This window comes from Ranitomeya imitator, chromosome 3 (genome assembly GCF_032444005.1).
Source record: "Ranitomeya imitator isolate aRanImi1 chromosome 3, aRanImi1.pri, whole genome shotgun sequence".
Lineage (NCBI taxonomy): Eukaryota > Metazoa > Chordata > Amphibia > Anura > Dendrobatidae > Ranitomeya > Ranitomeya imitator.
Window position 1 is genome coordinate 837,671,455 of NC_091284.1, and position 24,943 is coordinate 837,696,397.

Genomic DNA, 24,943 nt, shown 5'->3' on the forward strand with positions numbered 1-24,943 from the left:
TTTGGGTTTCTACATAATTTTCTATTTATATGGCCTAATTAGCAATACTATTCAGTTGCATTCTGAGATATATATATATATATATTAATGTACACTCTGCACGCCATCATGCCTGAACAAAACAGAAATGTAGATTTTTTGCGAATTTATTAAAAAGAAAACTGAAATATCACACGGTCATAAGTATTCAGACCCTTTGCACAGTATTGAGTGCAATATTACACTCAGTCATTCCGCCTGTTACTGTATACATTGGTTATGCCACACATTTCTCAAAATGACATACACTGTAGAATATACCTGCAATTCACTACGCTTGTAACACATATTTCATCGCCCCCAACTCCTGACTGCTATACATATAGGACAAATTTACGCCTAAAATAGCACAAATAGTTAATATTGGTGTATTTTCATACACTTATCAAAACTTTGGGTTTCTACATAATTTTCTATTTATATGGCCTAAAAAAAAAAAAACAGTAATACATGTGCAGATGTAACTTAAAATGTGTTCCCAGAATCAAATTACCAATATCAAACATGGTGTGTTATAAATGCATGAATAAAACTGATAGAAATGCACAAAGAGTGCAGAAGTGTTATTTCTATAAAGATATATTGCCCGGTTTCTTATGTATGTCCAGTTATTTTCAACAAAACAAGGATAGAGTCAAATTAAAGGCAGCACAGGCAACGTGCATAAAGATAATAACATAAATAAGTCCTAAATGTCTATTTCATGTTAAAATTTGAGCTGTTGTTTTATTGTGAGAAATAAATCTTTTTCTATTTTTACAATATCGTGTCTTTGGTTTTTTTATTCGTATAAAACATACCGCTTCTTACTTGCTTGTGTTGTAACATTGGGTCATATTATATATATATATATATCAATTGCCAAATACCGACTCTGATAAAAATCATACCGACTCTGATAAAATCATGAGATCGCTGAAATTGTCAGCCATATAAACCAGAGATATAAAAAGAATGCTGAATTTTTACTAAACAGGCTGCTGCAGAATAAAAATGTCACAGCATGGAATAATAATGCTGAATTTATTTTCAAAGGATCCGTAATACCAGGGTCTAACTTACTGGATTTGGTACGTAGTACAACGCAGCGCCATGCTCTGAACAGTAGAAATTTACCACCGGGTTGGGATTCATTTATGCAAGCTATGGCCGAACTAAATATGCCGTCTACAGTTGTGGGTAACACCGCTACTAGGAAGCTTTTAGATGAATTAAAAATTACCAACAGTGAGACACGCTCTGTATCTACACCGCTGAAGTTAGCGGCGGCTCCCCGTACAATTCAATCTTTACATTCCCCGTCATTAGGTTCCACACGTGGAACTCTGCTACCTAAAAAAGGTCTCTACCGATGCTGCAAACCATGTGGCTCACGATGTAAAGAATGTACTGGCTAAAATGCTGTACTCGCCTTGTAACTCTATATTAATTATTTTGTAAGAAGTGTAATTGTTCATTGTACTATTTTAATATTTTTACTTTTTATATTCTGTAAGAATTTTTTATAGTGTTGAAATGTCTTTGAGATGCTGTTTTATCGTGAGAAATAAATCTTTTAAATTTTTTTTTTTTTTTTTTACAATATCGTGTCTTTGGTTTTTATTCGTATAAAACACGCCGCTTCTTACTTGTGTTGTAACATTGGGTCATATTATAACTTGTGTTGTGACATTGGTGCATATCTCTTCTGTGTATATAAGGCAGCCACAAGGATAAAACCTGCTACAATGTGAATAAACACAACTTGCAATGGCCTCAGTAGATAACAAATAACTTTGCAGATGCCATCTTCAGGACACAAAAAAGAGAAAGCAAATATCAATCCAGGTACAATACAAGTACAAATGTGTTATAAAACAAAGTTCTGCTTCACAAAGATCACCAAACAGCATGAGTTTGTACAAAAATATCTGACCCTCAGATAACACAGCTGTTTTCTGAGAAAGCTAATACAAAAAACAAATAACCTCAGATGCCATCTTCAGGACACAATAACTTTTCTGTTTGTGAGAATAAACATTTATGGGGTACGCAAATACAACAACAATTGCTTGACCTAGGTGCTATAAACCTCTGACCCACAGTTAACCTAATTTAGGTAATGTTCACCATTTAGTTAGTGTTTGAGAATACTTTTCACATAACAGGATGTAGGATTGCATACAGAAACATCAGCCCTATTCACTATATGAATACACTGTGAATAAAACAAAAGCTTACAGAATCAAACTCGGGGCTACGTATAAAATCTATTATAAAACAAATGAGAAAGGTGTTATAAACCACGTGTAAAATAAATACACGACTAGGCTATAATTACAAACATGTGTTATTCCACAAAATACGGGAATAATATCAAAACTACAACAAATTAAACTATATTAAACTATATCAAAAGGGGAAATCAAACAAGGAGGGACAGCTGGATACCAGCCGTCAAACAAGGGGAGGGGAGGGGTTACACACTTTGATACACTTTGATAGGGGCGGGGCACCTGTCAGATTGAGTTTGACGAAACCTATGAACTATACACTACTGTGGGGGAATGTACTGTTGGGACATCATACTGTGTGTGGGGGAATGTACTGTTGGGACATCATACTGTGTGTGGGGGAATGTACTGGGGAGACATCATACTGTGTGTGGGGAATGTACTGTGGGGACATCATACTGTGTGTGGGGGAATGTACTGGGGAGACATCATACTGTGTGTGGGCAATGCACTGTGGGGACATCATACTGTGTGTGGGGAATGTACTGTGGGGACATCATACTGTGTGTGAGGAATGCACTGTGGGGACATCATACTGTGTGTGGGGGAATGTACTGGGGAGACATCATACTGTGTGGGGGAATGTACTGTGGGGACATCATACTGTGTGTGGGGAATGCACTGTGGGGACATCATGCTGTGTGTGGGGAATGTACTGTGGGGACATCATACTGTGTGTGAGGAATGCACTGTGGGGACATCATACTGTGTGTGGGGGAATGTACTGGGGAGACATCATACTGTGTGTGGGAAATGTACTGTGGGGACATAATACTGTGTGTGGGGGAATGTACTGGGGAGACATCATACTGTGTGTGGGCAATGCACTGTGGGGACATCATACTGTGTGTCGGGAATGTACTGTGGGGACATCATACTGTGTGTGAGCAATGCACTGTGGGGACATCATACTGTGTGTGGGGGAATGTACTGGGGAGACATCATACTGTGTGTGAGGAATGCACTGTGGGGACATCATACTGTGTGTGGGGGAATGTACTGTGGGGACATCATACTGTGTGAGGAATGTACTGTGGGGACACCATACTGTGCGTGAGGAATGTACTGGGGAGACACCATACTGTGTGGGGGAATGTACTGTGGGGACATCATACTGTGTGTGGGGGAATGTACTGGGGAGACACCATACTGTGTGTGGGGAATGCACTGTGGGGACATCATACTGTGTGTGGGGGAATGTACTGTTGGGACATCATACTGTGTGTGGGGGAATGTACTGTGGGGACATCATACTGTGTGTGGGGAATGCACTGTGGGGACATCATACTGTGTGTGGAGGAATGTACTGTGGGGACATCATACTGTGTGTGGGGAATGCACTGTGGGGACATCATACTGTGTGTGGGGGAATGTACTGTTGGGACATCATACTGTGTGTGGGGGAATGTACTGTTGGAACATCATACTGTGTGTGAGGAATGCACTGTGGGGACATCATACTGTGTGTGGGGGAATGTACTGTTGGGATATCATACTGTGTGTGGGGGAATACACTGTGGGGACATCATACTGTGTGTGGGGGAATGTACTGTGGGGACATCATACTGTGTGTGGGGGAATGTACTGTGGAGACATAATACTGTGTGTGGGGAATGTACTGTGGGGACATCATACTGTGTGGGGGGAATGTACTGTGGGGACATCATACTGTGTGTGGGGCAATGTACTGTTGGGACATCATACTGTGTGTGGGGGAATGTACTGTTGGGACATCATACTGTGTGTGAGGAATGCACTGTGGGGACATCATACTGTGTGGGGGAATGTACTGTTGGGACATCATACTGTGTGTGGGGGAATGCACTGTGGGGACATCATACTGTGTGTGGGGGAATGTACTGTGGGGACATCATACTGTGTGTGGGGGAATGTACTGTGCAGACATAATACTGTGTTTGGGGGGAATGTACTGTGGGGGCATCATACTGTGTGTGGGGGAAATGCACTGTGGGGACATCATACTGTGTGTGGGGGGAATGTACTGTGGGGGCATCATACTGTGTGTGGGGGAATGCACTGTGGGGACATCATACTGTGTGTGGGGGAATGTACTGTGGAGACATAATACTGTGTGTGGGGGGAATATACTGTGGGGACATCATACTGTGTGTGGGGGGAATGTACTGTGGGGGCATCATACTGTGTGTGGGGAATGTACTGTGGGGACATCATACTGTGTGTGGGGGAATGCACTGTGGGGACATCATACTGTGTGTGGGGGAATGTACTGTGGGGACATCATACTGTGTGTGGGGGAATGTACTGTGGGGACATAATACTGTGTGTGGGGGGAATATACTGTGGGGACATCATACTGTGTGTGGGGGGAATGTACTGTGGGGGCATCATACTGTGTGTGGGGAATGTACTGTGGGGACATCATACTGTGTGTGGGGGAATGCACTGTGGAGACATAATACTGTGTGTGGGGGGAATATACTGTGGGGACATCATACTGTGTGTGGGGGAATGTACTGTGGGGGCATCATACTGTGTGTGGGGAATTACTGTGGGGACATCATACTGTGTGTGGGGGAATGCACTGTGGGGACATCATACTGTGTGGGGGGGAGTGTACTGTGGGGACATCATACTGTGTGTGGGGGGAATGTACTGTGGGGGCATCATACTGTGTGTGGGGAATGTACTGTGGGGACATCATACTGTGTGTGGGGGAATGCACTGTGGGGACATCATACTGTGTGTGGGGGAATGTACTGTGGGGACATCATACTGTGTGTGGGGAATGTACTGTTGGGACATCATACTGTGTGTGGGGGAATGTACTGTGGGGACATCATACTGTGTGTGGGGGAATGCACTGTGGGGACATCATACTGTGTGTGGGGGAATGCACTGTGGGGACATCATACTGTGTGGGGGGGAATGTACTGTGGGGACATCATACTGTGTGTGTGGGGAATGTACTGTGGGGACATCATACTGTGTGTGGGGAATGTACTGTGGGGACATCATACTGTGTGTGGGGGAATGCACTGTGGGGACATCATACTGTGTGTGGGGAATGTACTGTGGGGACATCATACTGTGTGGAGGGAATGTACTGAGGGGACATCATACTGTGTGTGGGGAATGTACTGTGGGGACATCATACTGTGTGTGGGGAATGTACTGTGGGGACATCATACTGTGTGTGGGGGAATGTACTGTGGAGACATCATACTGTGTGTGGGGAATGTACTGTGGAGACATCATACTGTGTGTGGGGGAATGTACTGTGGGAACATCATACTGTGTGGGGGAATGTACTGTGAGGACATCATACTGTGTGTGGGGGAATGTACTGTGGGGACATCATACTGTGTGGGGGAATGTACTGTGGTAACTGTGTCAAGATGTGCTGCAGAAGGCCTAATAAATTTTATTTTTTGCAAAAATGAAAAGTGGATGAGAAAAGTCACCATGGCTTCTGGACTAGATGGAGAAGAAAGAAAGAGAACAATTCCATTCAGATAAGATGTCATCAATATGGTATGTGGATGTAATTGTTTATTTTGTGATATTGCGCGAGTCTCATCAGTACTGTGGTTCTGCTGGTAACAACAACTCCCAGCATCTCGTTATCACTGTTAAGGAAATACTGGCAGTTGTAGGTTCATGTGGTACAAGTGTATATGGGGCTGACTTGACATTACATCCATATACCAGCCTGCACCTGCCGTGCCCATCCGTATTCCAGCCTGCACCTGCCGTGCCCATCCGTATACCAGCCTGCACCTGCCGTGCCCATCCGTATACCAGCCTGTACCTGCCGTTCTCATCCGTATACCAGCCTGCCCCTGCCGTGCTCATCCGCATATCATTCTGCGCCTGCCGTGACCATCCGTATACCAGCCTGCACCTGCCGTGCCCATCCGTATACCAGCCTGCACCTGCCGTGCCCATCCGTATACCAGCCTGCACCTGCCGTGCCCATCCGTATACCAGCCTGCCCCTGCCGTGCTCATCCGCATATCATTCTGCGCCTGCCATGACCATCCGTATACCAGCCTGCCCCTGCCGTGCTCATCCGCATATCATTCTGCGCCTGCCGTGACCATCCGTATACCAGCCTGCCCCTGTCAGTACCTATCAGTATACCAGCCATACCCGCCAGCATCTGTGATTCCTGTGTTCCCGCTGTGCCTGCCTGTATCAGCTGTAGTCTCCTACCAGGCCGTTGCAGTTACTTGTCCCTTGGGGATCCGTTCGTCCGTGGTCTCTTCTGGAGTAGCACCTGGTGTCCATCGGGAGCCAACCCCACCATTGGGGGCTTTAGTGAAGACTCAGGTGCTCACCTAGTCGCACCCTCCAGGTTCTCCTCGGACCACGGCACATCGGTTCCACCACTGCCATTATAGATTCACCTCTGTGCAGAGTTTGCACAGACCCGGCACATAGCGATACAATGCCTTGCGAAAGTATTCAGCCCCCTGGAACTTTTCAACCTTTTCCCACATATCATGCTTCAAACATAAAGATACCAAATGTAAATTTTTGGTGAAGAATAATGATGAGGGAATATACTCGTTTCTCGAGATTTCCCGAGCACGCTCGGGGTCCTCCGAATATTTTTTAGTGCTCAGAGATTTAGTTTTCTTCGCCGCAGCTGAATGATTTACATCTGTTAGCCAACATAAGTACATGTGGGGGTTGCCTTGTTGCTAGGGAATCCCCACATGTAATTAAGCTGGCTAACAGAAGTAAATCATTCAGCTGCCGCGATAAAAACGAAATCTCCAAGCACTAAAAAATACTCGGAGGACCCCCGAGCGTGCCGAGAAATCTCGAGAAACGAGTATATTCTCTCATCACTAGTGAAGAAACAACAACAAGTGGAACACAATTGTGAAGTTGAACGAAATTTATTGGTTATTTTACATTTTTGTGTTAATTCAAAAACTGAAAAGTGGGGCGTGCAATATTATTCGTCCCCTTTACTTTCAGTGCAGAAGTTCATTGTGGATCTCTGAATGATCCAATGTTGTCCTAAATGCCTAATGATGATAAATATAATCCACCTGTGTGTAACCAAGTCTCCGTATAAATGCACCTGCTCTGTGATAGTCTCAGGGTTCTGTGTGAAGCACAGAGAGCATCATGAAGACCAAGGAACACAACAGGCAGGTCCGTGATACTGTTGTGGAGAAGTTTAAAGCCGGATTTGGATACAAAATGATCTCCAAAACTTTAAACATCCCAAGGAGCACTGTGCAAGCGATCATATTGAAATGGAAGGAGTATCATACCACTGCAAATCTACCAAGACCCGGCCGTCCCTCTAAACTTTCATCTCAGACAAGGAGAAGACTGATCAGAGATGCAGCCAAGAGGCCCATGATCACTCTGGATGAACGGCAGAGATCTACAGCTGAGGTGGGACAGTCTGTCCATAGGACAACAATCAGTCGTACACTGCACAAATCTGGCCTTTATGGAAGAGCGGCAAGAAGAAAGACATTTCTCAAAGATATCCATAAAAAGTGTTGTTTAAAGGTTGCAACAAGCCACCTGGGAGACACCAAACATGTGGAAGAAGGTGCACTGGTCAGATGAAACCAAAATCAAACTTTTTGGCAACAATGTCAAACGATATGTTTGGTGTAAAGGCAACACAGCTCATCACCCTGAACACACCATCCCCACTGTCAAACATGGTGGTGGCAGCCTCATGGTTTGGGCCTGCTTTTCTTCAGCAGGGACAGGGAAGATGGTTAAAATTGATGGGAAGATGGATGGAGCCAAATACAGGACCATTCTTGAAGAAAACCTGTTGGAGTCTGCAAAAGACCTGAGACTGGGACGGAGATTTGTCTTCCAACAAGACAATGATCCCAAACATAAAGCAAAATCTACAATGGAATGGTTCACAAATAAACGTATCCAGGTGTTAGAATGGCCAAGTCACAGTCCAGACCTCAATCCAATGGAGAATCTGTGGAAAGAGCTGAAAACTGATGATCACAAACGATCTCCATCAAACCTCACTGAGCTCGAGCTGTTTGCCAGGAAGAACGGGCGAGAATTTCAGTCTCTCAATGTACAAAACTAATAGAGACAAACCCCAAGAGACTTGTAATCGCAGCAAAAGGGGCGCAACAAAGTATTAAGTTACAGGGGCCGAATAATATTGCACGCCCCACTGTTCAGTATTTGAATTTCCACAAAAATTTTAAATAACCAATAAATTTCGTTCAACTTCACAATTGTGTTCCACTTGTTGTTGATTCTTCACCGAAAATTTACATTTGGTATCTTTGTTTGAATCATATGTGGGGAAAGGTGGAAAAGTTACAGGGGGTCGAATACTTTCGCAAAGCACTGTAGTTTGTAGGATGAGGTGAACAAATATTTTGAGGCTTTGCCTAATTTTTCCTCAAAATTTGATTTGTGGCAAATTGACGCACTGCAAATTGCAAATGCTCCAATTGCCCTGAAAGACGTGTATAACCCTGTGACGTCTCTTAGGACTGTCTCCAGCTCCTTTCACGCTCCTTAGTGCAAGCTCAGCTGTATAATATCTAATTAATCTCCCTAAATATGGCTATGGGTGAACGGATGGTAACCCGTCGTCCTTCTGTGCTGTCGCACACTATGTGTATTGTTTATTCAGTGTTTTATGGCTTTCTCTCCTTATAATAATAATAATATTTATGTATCTCTATGGCTGAGTTCTGATGTCATCTTGCTACCCTGATTCACCACAAAATGGTTGCTGTTCCTCCTGATTGGCTATGCTATACCATGTGATGTGATAGCTGCAATGCATTATGGGAAAGCCCATAGAGGTGCAATCAATATCATGCACGCTCTCTCTGCCTGGAATAATCTTGTGCGTTGTATACAGTGGGGGCAGACAGTATTGGCGATTTTCGTGAAGCATATTAGAATTTTCTAAATTTGGGAAATTCCTAAAATGTTGGCATTGAATTGATTCCATCATCTCCATCAAGCATTCACAGTTGGTCATATATCATCGTCTTCTCACTTTGTTGTTTTCCGAGCTCTTCCTCCAATGATGTCAGTAGTTTCTGGTGATGTGAAAGAAGGAGGACTTCTTTCTTTTCTGCCTCGCCCAAAGTCACAATGGAACTGCGGAGATCTGATGGGAGGAAGCAATGAGGCAGAAGTGAGTATCCAGGTAGAGTCATGCGACGTCTGAGCCTACAATGAGGTCTCCTATCTGCTCACCTACAGGTGAAACCACAAGTTTCCATCCACTATATAGACAGACACATCTGCATCTTTTTGGCCACGACCAATCAGCGACGGGCACAGTCTGGCCGCGAAATGGCCGCTCCCTACTCCCCTGCAGTCACTGCTCACTCCGTACTCCCCTCCAGTCACCGCTCACACAGGGTTAATGGCAGCATTAACGGACCACACTATGCCGCGGTGTAACGCACTCCATTAACGCTGCTATTAACCCTGAGTGACCAACTTTTTACTATTGATGCTGCCTATGCAGCATCAATAGTAAAAAGATCTAATGTTAAAAATAATAAAAATAATAAAAAATCATTATATATTCACCTGCTGTCGGCCCCCGGATCCAGCCCAGGCCTTTCTCGCTCCTTGGGACACTCGGGTCCATGTATTGCGGTCTCGCGAGATAACACTTTCATGTTAAAAGGGATTGTGCTGTATGCTGTTTATACCTTTATATTTTAGCCAGCACACTCTGGTTATCTGTGGGCAGGTTTAAGCTTTATTAGGAGCTTGGGCAGCACGGTGGCTCAGTGGTTAGCACAGCAGCCTTGCAGCGCTGGAGCCCTTGGTTCAAGCCCCACTAAGGACAAAATCTGCAAATAGTTTGTATGTTCTCTCCGTGTTTGCGTGGGTTTCCTCCGGGCACTCCGGTTTCCTCCCACATTCCAAAGAAATACTGATAGGGAGTTTAGATTGTGAGCCCCAATGGGGACAGTGATGATAATGTGTGCAAACTGTAAAGCGCTGCGGAATATGTTAGCTTAATAAAGATTATTATTGTATATTTTCTGCTATGTCACATCTGTGACTATTTTAATGTTTTTAATGGTGTTTGTGTTCTTTTGCATCCAATAAAATGTATGTATCATGTTTATATCTCATGGTGATCCCCTCTTTATGGCCTACTTTTTCTTCTATTAATGGGTCTGTGTGTTATGTAGGCCGAGGTTGGAACCCATAAATTTTGTCCTATGGTGCCTCCTTAATAAATGTTAGTCTCTGTGCTATATACTACGTGGCTGGGCAATATACTACATGGCTGTACAATATACTACGTGGCTGAGCAATATACTACGTGTCTGTGCTATATACTACATGTCTGTGCTATATAGTATGTGGCTGGGCAATATACTACGTGGCTGGGCAATATACTGCGTGGCTGGGCAATATATTACATGGCTGGGCAATATACTACATGTCTGTGCTATATACTACGTGTCTGTGCTATATGCTATGTGGCTGGGCAATATACTACGTGGCTGGGCAATATACTATGTGACTGGGCAATATACTACGTGACTGGGCAATATACTATGTGGCTGGGCAATATACTACCTGGCTAGGCAATATATTACGTGGCTGGGCAATATACTATGTGGCTAGGCAATATACTACCTGGCTAGGCAATATACTACGTGGCTGGGCAATATACTACGTGTCTGTGCTATATACTACATGGCTGGGCAATATACTACGTGGCTGGGCAATATACTATGTGTCTGTGCTATTTACTTCGTGGGCTGTTCTATATACTATGTGGGCTGTGTTATATACTACGTGGGCTGTGTTATATACTACGTGGGCTGTGTTATATACTACGTGGGCTGTGTTATACGCTACTTGGCTGTGCTATATTTCTCTGCTGTATCTGTGCATCATGAATCGTGGTATGTGTTAAAGAGGGGGGGCCCACTGAGACTCTTTCGCCCGGGGCCCTCAAAAACCTGGAGCCAGCCCTGGCTTCACTGATTGGTCATGCCTGGCTGTGAACAATCAGCGGCAGTCGCAGTCCACCCGCGAATTGGCGCGGGATTTGAACCACGCTTCGCTAATTAGTCGCGGCCGGCCGAATCCTGTGTATAAATTACATTATTCTGAAAACTTCATAAATAAACTACATACATATTCTAGAATACCCGATGCGTTAGAATCGGGCCACCATCTAGTTATTAATACTTACCAAATGCCAGAATAATGAGAGAATGTTTTAAGACATTTTTATTACTTACTGCAAAGTCAAAAGTTTCCATCCATTTCATTAGTATTTGGTACCACTGTGTTGTGAATTCTGTGGTCAGGCTCCCTCCTGTGGTCATGAGTGGTACTTCGGCTGGTTCTGTCCATGAGCTTCCTTTGGTGGATGTGAGTGGGGCTGCGGCTTCTGAGTTTCCTTCCTCAGGTGACGAGGTTAAGTCGTTAGGTGCTGCTCTATTTAACTCCACCTAGTTCTTTGTTCCTGGCCTCCAGTCAATGTTCCAGTATTGGTCTTGCTCTCTCCTGGATCGTTCTTGTGGCCTGTCTGCCCTGCATAAGCTAAGTTCTGCTTGTGTTACTTTTGTTTGCTATTTTTTCTGTCCAGCTTGCTATATTGGTTTGTCTTGCTTGCTGGAAGCTCTGGGACGCAGAGGGAGCACCTCCGTACCGTTAGTCGGTGCGGAGGGTCTTTTTGCGCCCTCTGCGTGGTTGTTTGTAGGTTTTTGTGCTGACCGCAAAGCTATCAGGTCATTTTCAGTGCTCTTAACCACCAGGTCCATTGTGGTTCTAAATCACCAGTTCATAACACCACTGCCCTTAAACTGAATGACTTGAGTGAAACATTTGGGATCTCCTTCCACAAGTGTCTCACAATAGTTGGTCAGAATTTGGGCCCACTCCTCCTGACAAAACTGCTTTGCCCATAAATGTTCAATAGGATTGATGTGAGATATGTGTCGGCTCATCAGAGCTGTATAATTGAAGATAAATGTAATTGTACTCACTCCTGAATAATCTTTCTACTTGTTGTCAATAGATTTGTTTCTTTATAGTTAATGTTGTTAACTGGCCACAAGATATCGCTGTTGTTTGAACATGGTTAAGAGACTGTAATATGTCTGTAAGATGTGAAAGGGAGGATTTTTATAGAAGTGAAAGACAGGAAGAGGAAACGCGGCCATATTGGGCTGAGTCCGCAAGGATGAGGAGTGTATGAGGCTGTGCTGGAGAGGGACACAGTGACATTCCCTTGTGACAGCACCTGACTGAGTAAATTGCAGCGGCAGATTGAAGCTAAGCTGAACCGATGTCCGAACCTGTCCGGATGCGAGTAAATTCCTGCTGAAAAAGCTGTTAAACAACAGAAGGGTCCTGGGACCTTTGAAGTGATAGGTGCCACATCCTGTGGAAGCGTTATTGCACAAGCCTCCTCGGTATTACTCACCAGCTGGAAGAACTCTGCATCCACCTGCTTGTAATGATTGTATCACTCAGAGCAGACCGGGCAGTAAGAAACGCTGAAAGCCCACTGTGACGCTGCAGTAAACATGCATGCATCACAATATATTTTGGCGCCAAGAGACACAAGGCTAGAACAAAACCTTTGTTAGTTAGGTATATTGACTCTACGGACCACATTTTCATACCAGAATCAACGGCCAGAAACCCTAGATTTGTCGCTACGTTTTTGTGCTGTTCAGTAACTAAGGATTCTATGCTACATTTAGATGCTTCACAGCATACAGTGAACTCCAGGAAGGACTTGTGTTTTCCTCTCTGTTCTGCTGGAAAAGGAGTCTCTCCGTGGCACAATATAAGGTGGAGCAGTGATTCAGCTCCTACAGACTTTGTCCATGGCACCTTTTCTGATCTGTATAGGTTAATTTTGTACTACTCTCCATATAGTCGAGGACAGACTTTTCCTCAAGTTTCTTGAGTTTATACGGGGAAGGGAGGGGAATGTTTTGTTGGGAAGTAAGAATAGTAATAGTAATATACAGTACAGATCAAAAGTTTGGACACGCCTTCTCATTTAAAGATTTTTCTGTATTTTAATGACTATGAAAATTGTACATTCACACTGAAGGCATCAAAACTATGAATTCACACATGTGGAATTATATACTTAACAAAAAAGTGTGAAACAACTGAAAATATGTCTTATATTCTAGGTTGTTCAAAGTAGCCACCTTTTGCTTTGAGGACTGCTTTACACACTCTTGGCATTCTCTTGTTGAGCTATATAGTATATATTCTTAAGATTGTGAACCACTATGCTAGACTGCATGCTAACCTGTGCTTTGCACTCAATTACACCAGTTTGCTCCCAGGGTTTAACAAGGTAATTGTGGCCAGTCCAGGCGGGCACGCCAACAGGTAAATTCCTATAGAGAAAATAGCAGAAACAGTTCTTTTGGGTGCGAAGCTGTCCGGCACAGTGGCTGTAGCTTTCTTGCAAAATGTTTGTTTGATGTGCTTTCTTTGTGCGTTTATCAAAACCAAGTAGGAATATCTTCGCTCCTAAGTAAAATAGTTACTGACAGTGGACTGTGTGGAAATTAGTTCTTTTCTCGTCTGAGACTCAGCTGTATCTTGAACAATACCCTCAGTGCATGATTTAAATTAAGAACAAGGCTTTGTGATGGCCGCTCCAAAACATTAACTTTGTTATCCTTAAACCACTTTGTTACCATTTTGGCAGAATATTCGGGTCATTGCTCTTTTGGAAGACCCATTTTTGCCCAAGCTTTAACTTTAACTTCCTGGCTGGTGTCTTCAGATGTTGCTTCAGTATTGCCACATAATCTTTTCTCACGATGCCATCTATTTTGTGAAGTGCACCAGTCACTCCTGCAGCAAAATAACTGCACAACATGAAACTGCCACCACCATGTTTCACAGTGGGGATGGTGTTCTTAGGCTTCCAAGCTTCTCTCTTTTTCCTCCAAACATAACGATGGTCTTTATGCCAAAAAAGTTCAGTTTTAGTTTAATCAGACCACAGGACATGTCTCCAAAAATTAATGTATTTTTTCCTATGTGCATTTTGCAAACATTAATCGAGCTTTTTTATCTTTCTTTTTCACTAATAGATTCTTCCTGGCAGAGTGGCCTTTTAGTCCATGTTGATACAGTTCTCGGTTCACTGTGGATATTGACACAATCTTACCAGTTTCCGCCATCATCTTCACAAGGTCTTTTGCTTTTGTCCTTGGGCTGATATGCACATGTCGGACCAAAGCACATTCATCTCTGGGACACAGAACCCGTCTCCTTCCTGAGCGGTATTGTCACGATCCATTTTTGGATTTTTGGCAGCTCTGGTTCCACTCTTTTTTAAATGTAGCTTTTTTCCTTTCCGGACCAGCAGGGGTTAATGTTTTGTTTTACCTGGCTGGCAATCTACTGCAACTGCAGAGTTGCTGGATCAGCTAATGACTACTTCCACCATCCTTTAAAGGGTCACCTGATGCATCAGTTGACTGTTGGTGATAGTTTCTCTATTGAGACCAGCTGGGCAGTTGCAGCTCTCTGGTGCCAGCTACTTCTGGAGTTTTGGAGTCCTGTTTCTGTGTTATCTGCGGTATGGAGCTTGGCAGCAGAGTCTGAAAGCTAAGTGTTGTGTTTTCACCTTGTCTTTCTCATGTTTGTCACCATCCCCTGTGTTGAACCATTTGCAGTGGTGAGGCTAGTGCCCTTGCTGGCCAGTGCACTAGCCACGGTAGTGTGAGGTGATAGCGAGGGACGAGGTTCCTGAGGACTGCGGGGGAAGGACCCACTTAGGGCATTAGCGGAGTGCAGTAACAGACTCAGGTTTGAGTTCAGGTGGTGACCATCCCTCATGCCTTATCGGTAGGGCCTTCATCTCCCCTATACCATCCCGTTGTGTGTGTGTCATGTCGTCCACTGACCGACCCCCTGTGGGGTCGTTATACAATACATACCGTGAAAGTTATGATAGCTGGACATTCCCATCTTGTTTGTACTTGTGTATAATTGTTTGTACAGATGAACGAGGCACCTTCAGGTATCTTGAAATTGTACCCAAGTATGAACTAGACTTGTTCAAGTCCACAATTTTCTTCCTGATATCTTGGCTGATTTCTTGAGACTTTCCCATGATGCTACACAAAGAAGCAGTGTGTTTCAGGTGTGCATTAAAATACATCCACAGGTGTGTCTCTAATTAACTCAGATGTTGCCAAAAAAACTATCAGAAGCCTCCAAACACGACATTTTCGTATGGCCAGGCCAGTATTGTTTAAAGGCATAGTAATCTTGTATAGCATGTAAACTTTTGACTTTGCAGTAAATAATAAAAATGCCTTAAAACATTCTCTCTCTCTCAATTGGCAAAATTTTGGTAATCCTAATTGACCTAAAATGGGAAAGGTTTATTCTGATTTCATGTCAGATATTAAGAAAACCTGCAGATGTGTCTTTTTATATTGTGGATGGAAACTTCTGGTTTCAACTGTATATAGGCTAATGCCCTCTCCAGCAATAATATGCACAAATCCTATATTATATTTTTATGAAAATCTTATATTGACAACATATTCTTGATTTTTTTTTAATTATTTTTTTATATCTATATCTATAGATGATGTTGTGGGATGCTATAATGTTCTGGACTATTTGCTTCACAAGTACGTGGAATGTCTGTGAGAGAGTCGTGAGCATGCTCTGTGACAGGTGCAGAGGTCAAGATGCAGAGAGAGGGAGGAGGGAGGAGGATCTGGCCTGTCTCCTATAGAGTGTAGTGAGCATGCTCTGTGACAGGTGCAGAGGTCAGTATGCAGAGAGAGGGAGGAGGGAGGAGGATCTCTCCCCTTTCCTATAGAGTGTAGTGAGCATGCTCTGTGACAGGTGCAGAGTTCAGCATGCAGAGAGAGGGAGGAGGGAAGAGGATCTGTCCTGTCTCCTATAGAGTGTAGTGAGCATGCTCTGTGACAGGTGCAGAGGTCAGTATTCAGAGAGATTGAGGAGGGAGGAGGATCTCTCCCCTTTCCTATAGAGTGTAGTGAGCATGCTCTGTGTCAGGTGCAGAGTTCAGCATGCAGAGAGAGGGAGGAGGGAAGAGGATCTGTCCTGTCTCCTATAGAGTGTAGTGAGCATGCTCTGTGACAGGTGCAGAGGTCAGTATGCAGAGAGAGGAGGGAAGAGGATCTCTCCCCTTTCCTATAGAGTGTAGTGAGCATGCTCTGTGACAGGTGCAGAGGTCAGTATGCAGAGAGAGGGAGGAGGGAGGAGGATCTCTCCCCTTTCCTATAGAGTGTAGTGAGCATGCTCTGTGACAGGTGCAGAGGTCAAGATGCAGAGAGAGGGAGGAGGGAGGAGGATCTGTCCTGTCTCCTATAGAGTGTAGTGAGCATGCTCTGTGACAGATGCAGAGGTCAGTATGCAGAGAGAGGGAGGAGGGAGGAGGATCTCTCCCCTTTCCTATAGAGTGTAGTGAGCATGCTCTGTGACAGGTGCAGAGTTCAGCCTGCAGAGAGAGGGAGGAGGGAAGAGGATCTGTCCTGTCTCCTATAGAGTGTAGTGAGCATGCTCTGTGACAGATGCAGAGGTCAGTATGCAGAGAGAGGGAGGAGGGAAGATGATCTGTCCTGTCTCCTATAGAATGTAGTAAGCATGCTCTGGGACAGATGCAGAGGTCAGTATGCAGAGAGAGGGAGGAGGGAGGAGGATCTCTTTCCTTTCCTATAGAGTGTAGTGAGCATGCTCTGTGACAGGTGCAGAGTTCAGCCTGCAGAGAGAGGGAGGAGGGAAGAGGATCTGTCCTGTCTCCTATAGAGTGTAGTGAGCATGCTCTGTGACAGATGCAGAGGTCAGTATGCAGAGAGAGGGAGGAGGGAAGATGATCTGTCCTGTCTCCTATAGAATGTAGTAAGCATGCTCTGGGACAGATGCAGAGGTCAGTATGCAGAGAGAGGGAGGAGGGAGGAGGATCTCTTTCCTTTCCTATAGAGTGTAGTGAGCATGCTCTGTAACAGATGCAGAGGTCAATATGCAAAGAGAGGGAAGATAATCTGTCCTGTCTCCTATAGAGTGTAGTGAGCATGCTCTGTGACAGGTGCAGAGGTCAGTATGCAGAGAGAGGGAGGAGGGAAGATGATCTGTCCTGTCTCCTATAGAATGTAGTGAGCATGCTCTGGGACAGATGCAGAGGTCAGTATGCAGAGAGAGGGAGGAGGGAGGAGAATTTCTTTCCTTTCCTATAGAGTGTAGTGAGCATGCTCTGTGACAGGTGCAGAGGTCAATATGCAGAGAGAGGGAGGAGGGAAGAGCATCTGACCTGTCTCCTATAGAGTGTAGTGAGCATGCTCTGTGACAGGTGCAGAGGTCAGTATGCAGAGAGAGGGAGGAGGGAAGAGTATCTGACCTGTCTCCTATAGAGTGTAGTTAGCATGCTCTGTGACAGGTGCAGAGGTCAGTATGCAGAGAGAGGGAGGAGGGAGGAGGATCTGTCCTGTCTCCTATAGAGTGTAGTGAGCATACTCTGTGACAGGTGCAGAGGTCAGTATGCAGAGAGAGGGAGGAGAGGAGAGGATCTGTCCTGTCTCCTATAGAGTGTAGTGATCATGCTCTGGGACAGGTGCAGAGTTCAGCATGCAGAGAGGGAGGAGGGAAGAGGATCTCTTTCCTTTCCTATAGAGTGTAGTGAGCATGCTCTGGGACAGGTGCAGAGGTCAGTATGCAAAGAGAGGGAAGAGAATCTAACCTGTCTCCTATAGAGTGTAGTGATCATGCTCTGGGACAGGTGCAGAGTTCAGCATGCAGAGAGAGGGAGGAGGGAAGAGGATCTCTTTCCTTTCCTATAGAGTGTAGTGAGCATGCTCTGGGACAAGTGCAGAGTTCAGCATGCAGAGAGAGGGAGGAGGGAAGAGGATCTCTTTCCTTTCCTATAGAGTGTAGTGAGCATGCTCTGGGACAGGTGCAGAGGCCATTATTCAGAGAGAGGGAGGAGGGAGGAGGATCTCTCCCCTTTCCTATAGAGTGTAGTGAGCATGCTCTGTAACAGATGCAGAGGTCAGTATGCAAAGAGAGGGAAGAGAATCTGACCTGTCTCCTATAGAGTGTAGTGATCATGCTCTGGGACAGGTGCAGAGGTCAGTATGCAGAGAGGGGGAGGAGGGAGGAGGATCTGTCACCTCTCCAATAGAGTGTTAGTGTATTCTGTGAAAGATACAATGGCAGGGCCGGACTGGCCATTGGGTAGATCTGGAAAATGCCAGATGGGCCGGTCCAGCCATGGTCCGAATTGATTGTGACACTGTTAACAGTATTACTGGTACTTACTGAACGCTGGTACTGTTAACAGCTGTTGCGGAGCACAGAGCCACCTGCTAGTTCTGGCCTGTAGCCTGCTGGAGGCCAGTGCCATGCAGGGGATGTCGGGTGGCGTAATGACTTCACTGCATCCCACCTCCCCCATCCACTGCAAGGCAAAGACAGAACAGGAGACAGTGGCTGCAGTGGATGGGGCTCTGGATTGGGTGAGTATAAGTTTTTTTGTTTTTTTTTAAGAGGCTATGGTGACCATTATACTTTATGGGGGGCTGTGTGGGATCATCATACTGTATGTATGGGGGTGTGGGATTATCATACTATATGGCAGAGACCATCATACTGCACGGGGAGTGTGTGTATATCATCAAACTTTATGGTGGGCTGTACTGAAACCATTATACCCTGGTTGGCTGTTTGAGGACCATCCCCAGATCATCACCGATCCTCCACCAAATGTCACAGTGGGTGCAAGACACTGTGGCTTGTCCGCCTCTCCAAGTCTCCGTCTATTCATTAGACGACCAGGTGATGATCTGGGGAGGCTTCAGCAAGGCTGGAATTGGGCAGGTTGTTCTTTACGAAGGACGTATGAATCAGCCGCATACAAGGTTATCCTGGAAAAACAGTTGATTCCTTCTGCTCAATGTTCCCCAACTCTGAGGACTGGTGTTTCCAGCAGGACAATGCGCCATGCCACACAGCTAGGTCAATCAAGGTGTGGATGAAGGACCACCACATCAAAACCCTGTCATGGCCGCCCAATCTCCAGACCTGAACCCCACTGAAAACCTCTGGAATGTAATCAGGAGGATGATGGATAATCACAAGCCATCACACAGATAAGAACGGCTGACATTATTGTCCCAGGAGCCGTGTGAGAGACTGGTGGAAAGTTGCCAAGACGCAGGAAAGCCGTGATTAACAATCATGGTTATTCCACACAATATTGATTTCTGAACTCTTCCTGAGGTAAAACATTAGTATTGTTGTTTCTAAATGATTATGAACTTGTTTTTTTGCATTATTTGAGGTTTGCAAGCAATGCATTTTTTTGTTATTTTGACCATTTCTCATTTTCAGAAAATAAATACAAAATTTATTGCTTGGAACTTCGGATACATGTTGTCAGTAGTTTATAGACTTAAAGAACAATTTACATATTACTCAAAAGTATAAAGAGAAAAATCAGAGAAACTGATAAATTTGCAGTCTCTTAATTTTTGCAAGAGCTGTATGTGATGCCAACAGAGAGAAGCAAGTATTTGTGAAGTGTAAAGGAAATGGTATATGGTTTTGTAGTTATTATAAAAATATAAATCTGAAAATAGTGCTGTGCATTTGTATTCAGCCCCCTGTAGTCTGATGCCTCTAAATAAAATCCTGAGTGACCAATTGTCTCTAGAAGTCACATATTTAGTACATTGTGTCCTCCTGGGTGTGATTTCTTCTAGTATAACTACAGCTGTTCTGTGAAGGCCTCCGAGGTTTGTGTGAGAACATTAGGGATCAAACAGCATCATGAAAACCAAGGAGCCCACCAGACAGGTCAGGGATAAAGTTGTGAAGTATGAACCAGGGTTATGTTATAGAAAAATAGCCTAAGCTTTGAACATCTCACAGAGCACTGTTCAATCCATCATCCAAAAATGGAAGGAGTATGGCAGAACTGCAAAACTACCAAAACATGGCCGTCCACCTAACCTGACATCCCAAGCCAGGGGAGCTCTAAGGAGAGAAGCAGCCAGGAGGCCCATGGTCACTGGAGGAGCTGCAGAGATCCACAGTTCAGGGGGGAGAATCTGTTCATAGGACAACTATTAGTTGTACACTCCACAAATCTGCACTTTATAGAAGTGTGGCAAGAAGAAAGACATTTTTGGAATCCATAAGAAGTCCCATTTGCAGTTTACAAAAAGTCATATAGTGGACATAGCAAGCATGTGAAGGAAGGGACTCGGTCAGATGAGATGAAAGGAGAACTCTACGGGCTAAATGTAAAAAGCTACGTGTGGTGAAAAACTAACACTTCACATCACCCTGAAAACACCATCCTCACCGTCACACATGGTGGAGGCAGCATCATGCTGTGGGGAGGCTTTTCTTCTGCAGGAACAGGAAAGCTGGTTAGACGTGATGGGAAGATGGATGGAGCTAAATACAGAGCAATCCTAGAGGAAAACCAGTTAGATGCTGCAGAAGACATGAGACTGGGGCATAGGTTCACCGTCCAGCAGGACAAAGACCCCCAGCGAGGGGGCAAAGAAGAAGGGGCAAAATGTCACCTCTAGATCTGCAAAGCTGGAGAGACAGACCCCAAAAGACTGCAGTGAAAACTGGGACAGACCCCAAAAGAGTGCAGCAGTAATAGCAGCCAAAAGTGGTCCTATAAAGTACTGACTCAGGGGGGCTGAATACTAATGCACCTCACAATTGTCAGATTTATATATTTACAGCATTTAGACGCCCGGTATCATTTTCTTTACACGTCACTATCGCATAAATTCCACATAAAAATTAGCTTGTGGGAGCTATGGGAAAAATGTGGAAAAGTTCAGTAGGTGTTAATACTTTTTCTAGGCAGTGTATGTGTTTTTTTGCAGGGTAATGTTTTTCGTTGTGTTACATTATATGAGTCTGACCGTTCTGACTGATTGTTACTGTTCCGCTCGCTCATTTACATGTAGGTTCATTAGTTATGTCACTCGTTATAATAAGAATAATAATATTTTTTATTATTTGGAACTGCTGTTGTCATGTTTTTTTTTTCACAACAGGCTCACTGTGCTTTTCCCTCATTACTGAGCGATGGGACGATTCTCTGTGAAAGAATGTAGCGGTCACTTTATAATAAATTTCTTACATTTCGTTCCAATCTTTCCTAATGATGATGATAATAAGATAATTGGATCAGACCACTGGTTAGGGAAAGGAAAAACTGCACATAATATCCCCAAATATGATCAAGGGTACATAAGTCTGTGATAGGCAAAGAGCAGTGAATTATAATTACTGCTTCAGGAGGTTTGGTCTACTCTTATTGGATAAAATTCTGCAGATGCAGAAGGTTTGGTCTTCTCTTATTGGATAAAATTCTGCAGATGCAGAATGTTTGGTCTACTCTTATTGGATAAAATTCTGCAGATGCAGAAGGTTTGATCTACTCTTATTGGATAAAATTCTGCAGATGCAAAAGGTTTGGTCTACTCTTATTGCTTAAAATTCTGCAGATGCAGAAGCTTTGGTTTAGTGTTATTGGATACAATTCTGCAGATGCAAAAGGTTTGGTCTACTCTTATTGCATAAAATTCTGCAGATGCAGAAGCTTTGGTCTACTGTTATTGGATGCAATTCTGAAGATGCAGAAGGTTTGGTCTACTCTTATTGGATAAAATTCTGCAGATGCAAAAGGTTTGGTCTACTGTTATTGGATACAATTCTGAAGATGCAGAAGGTTTGGTCTACTTTTATTGGATAAAATTCTGCAGATGCAGAAGGTTTGGTCTAGTGTTTTTGGATACAATTCTGAAGATGAAAGTGGTTTGGTCTACTCTTATTGCATAAAATTCTGCAGATGCAGAAGCTTTGGTCTACTGTTATTGGATACAATTCTGAAGATGCAGAAGGTTTGGTCTACTCTTATTGCATAAAATTCTGCAGATGCAGAAGGTTTGGTCTACTCTTATTGGATAAAATTCTGCAGATGCAGAAGGTTTGGTCTACTGTTATTGGATACAATTCTGAAGATGCAGAAGGTTTGGTCTTCTCTTATTGGATAAAATTCTGCAGATGCAGAAGGTTTGATCTACTCTTATTGGATAAAATTCTGCAGATGCAAAAGATTTGGTCTACTCTTATTGCATAAAATTCTGCAGATGCAGAAGCTTTGGTCTACTGTTATTGGATACAATTCTGAAGATGCAAAAGGTTTGGTCTACTCTTATTGCATAAAATTCTGCAAATGCAGAAGCTTCGGTCTACTGTTATTGGATACAATTCTGAAGATGCAGAAGCTTTGGTCTACTGTTATTGGATAAAATTCCTCAGATGCAGAAGCTTTGGTCTACTGTTATTGGATAAAATTCTGCAGATACAGAAGGTTTGGTCTACTCTTATTGGATAAAATTCTGCAGATGCAGAAGGTTTGGTCTACTGTTATTGGATACAATTCTGAAGATGCAAAAGGTTTGGTCTACTTTTATTGCATAAAATTCTGCAGATGCAGAAGCTTTGGTCGACTGTTATTGGATGCAATTCTGAAGATGCAGAAGGTTTGCTCTACTCTTATTGGATAAAATTCTGCAGATGCAGAAGGTTTGATCTACTCTTATTGGATAAAATTGTGCAGATGCAAAAGGTTTGGTCTACTCTTATTGCATAAAATTCTGCAGATGCAGAAGCTTTGGTCTACTCTTATTGGATACAATTCTGAAGATGCAGAAGCTTTGGCCTACACTTGTTGAATAAAATCGGGTTGTTGTAAGATAGTGATGGTAAGATGGTGAAGATAGTGAAGGTACAGTAAGATGGTGAAACCATGGAGACTGTGTATAAAGCATGTTCATTGTTCTGCATCTTGTCAATATACTATTTGTGGTTCTCTGCCCATATGATTTGACTCTGGCATCTTCCCCTTATGCTAAAGTATAAAAAGAGAACCCATGAGAGGAGATAACACTCACCTTTTATCTGGATGTCCAGTCCTGAATATAGAAATGTGTTTTCTTCTTCTTTAGTACTAACGTAAGTGATGATATCATTGATATTTTCTTGGAAATAATCTCTGTAATGGAGATTGCGACTTATTTGATCCTCCAGGACATCTATCCGTTCGGCCATCTCGGTCGGGGGTATTGCTTTTATTGTCTGACCTTCTTTCGATTCTTCCTCATATTCATTTGTATCTTAAAGACACAAAAAATGAGACTTAATGAACATTGAAGGACCAACATTTATAACATGCGGTTAGCAGAAGTATCGAGCATGGTGGTCCAGTATTGGGGTCTACACACAATGAGGATCCATTTATGGGGCTTTAATTCACTTGTGCTTGAGTGTAAAGTAGCAATGTTCTGGTGGTCCAGCATTAGGGGCCACAACCTCTGGTAATCAAGTTTTAGGGTCTGTAACATCAGGTGGTATAATAGTAAGATCTGTAACCACTGGTCTAGATCTATTCAGATCTATGAATTCTCATGGTCAAGTGGTCGGGTCTGTAACTCCTGGTGGTCTATAAGTGGGGCTGTGTAATCACTAACAATATGGAATCGGTGGCTTGAAACCCCTGGTAGAAGAGAAGTCTGTATTAAGTGATGATCTAGTGGTTAAGACTCTGTAATTCCTGGGGGCGTAAAAATTGGGGACTGAAACTTCAGTTGGTCAAGCAGTAGGGGCTATAAATGCTTATAATGGGGACCTCTACTGGGAACTATGGGCATGGTCTCCACTTGGCATTGCCTGTGGGATTTATCTTCAGCTAGTGTTGTTTAGGGGGAAATAATTTATGGGTTCCAAACCTTGACCCACACCTGTCCATGCCACCTGTCAGTCCTCCACTCTGTCCTCCTAGCGTACCTGCTCCAGCATTAGACATCTTGTCGTTCTTCACCGGCACTTTGGGCGCCACCTAGACCTCACTGCAAGTTATCAAGTCATGATATTATAAGGTGTGTCACCCTCATGCAGCATGTCGTAACAAGGGGTGACGTGACAGTGTGCGGCGTGGTATGTCATGACATCGTAAAGTGCATTGAGGCAAAAGGAGTGCTTGAAATATTGGCAAAGACGCAGAAGAAGCAGATGGCGGACCACCAGAAATCAGAGGCAGCAGATACAAGCGTAGACGAGGTGACTATCACATTTTATGGTTTTGTATCCCTTCCTGGCATTTGCTTTGGGGTATTGGAAAACCTAACTGAATATTAAATGGCTTTTTTTTCCCCACCAATGTGAATTGAATTTCTAGGGTGAATTTGGGAAATGTGCCAAATTCCGATGACAGCAGATTACTGTTGATACAGGGTCAAAGACAATGTTAATGGGTTACGCATAAGACTTAGGTAGAAACAATGGAGTTACACAAATTTCCGAGAAAACCTGGAAAATTGTGTTTGTGTTGTGATGATATCCGGCCATATGGCGGTATGTATAATGTATTGGAAGCCTTGTAGACATGCCTGGAACGGTGCCGCATAGGTAGGTGAGTATACAGTGTTATTATTTTCTGAATTGATTAAACAAGGGTTGTCTGGGGGTAGACAACCCCTTTGAGTTGGCTCTGGGGGATTAGAAGGAGAAAAGATTGCTATTTTTACACTAACTAATACTCCTATGGGCCTCAATGATACCGCGGCAGT

The 24,943-nt window shown here is 43.8% G+C and overlaps 1 protein-coding gene across 1 annotated transcript in view; it reads right to left on the minus strand.

Annotated features, from left to right (window-relative positions):
* Positions 1-24,943, minus strand: part of LOC138671404 (ecto-ADP-ribosyltransferase 5-like) — a 179,388-nt gene that overhangs the window by 56,008 nt on the left and 98,437 nt on the right. Inside the window, exons 5-6 of the mRNA XM_069759547.1 lie at positions 23,270-23,491; positions 9,322-9,435 (exon numbers count right to left, since the gene is read on the minus strand). Coding sequence (XP_069615648.1) covers positions 9,322-9,435; positions 23,270-23,491 — 336 coding nt within the window. The remainder of the gene's footprint in view (positions 1-9,321; positions 9,436-23,269; positions 23,492-24,943) is intronic.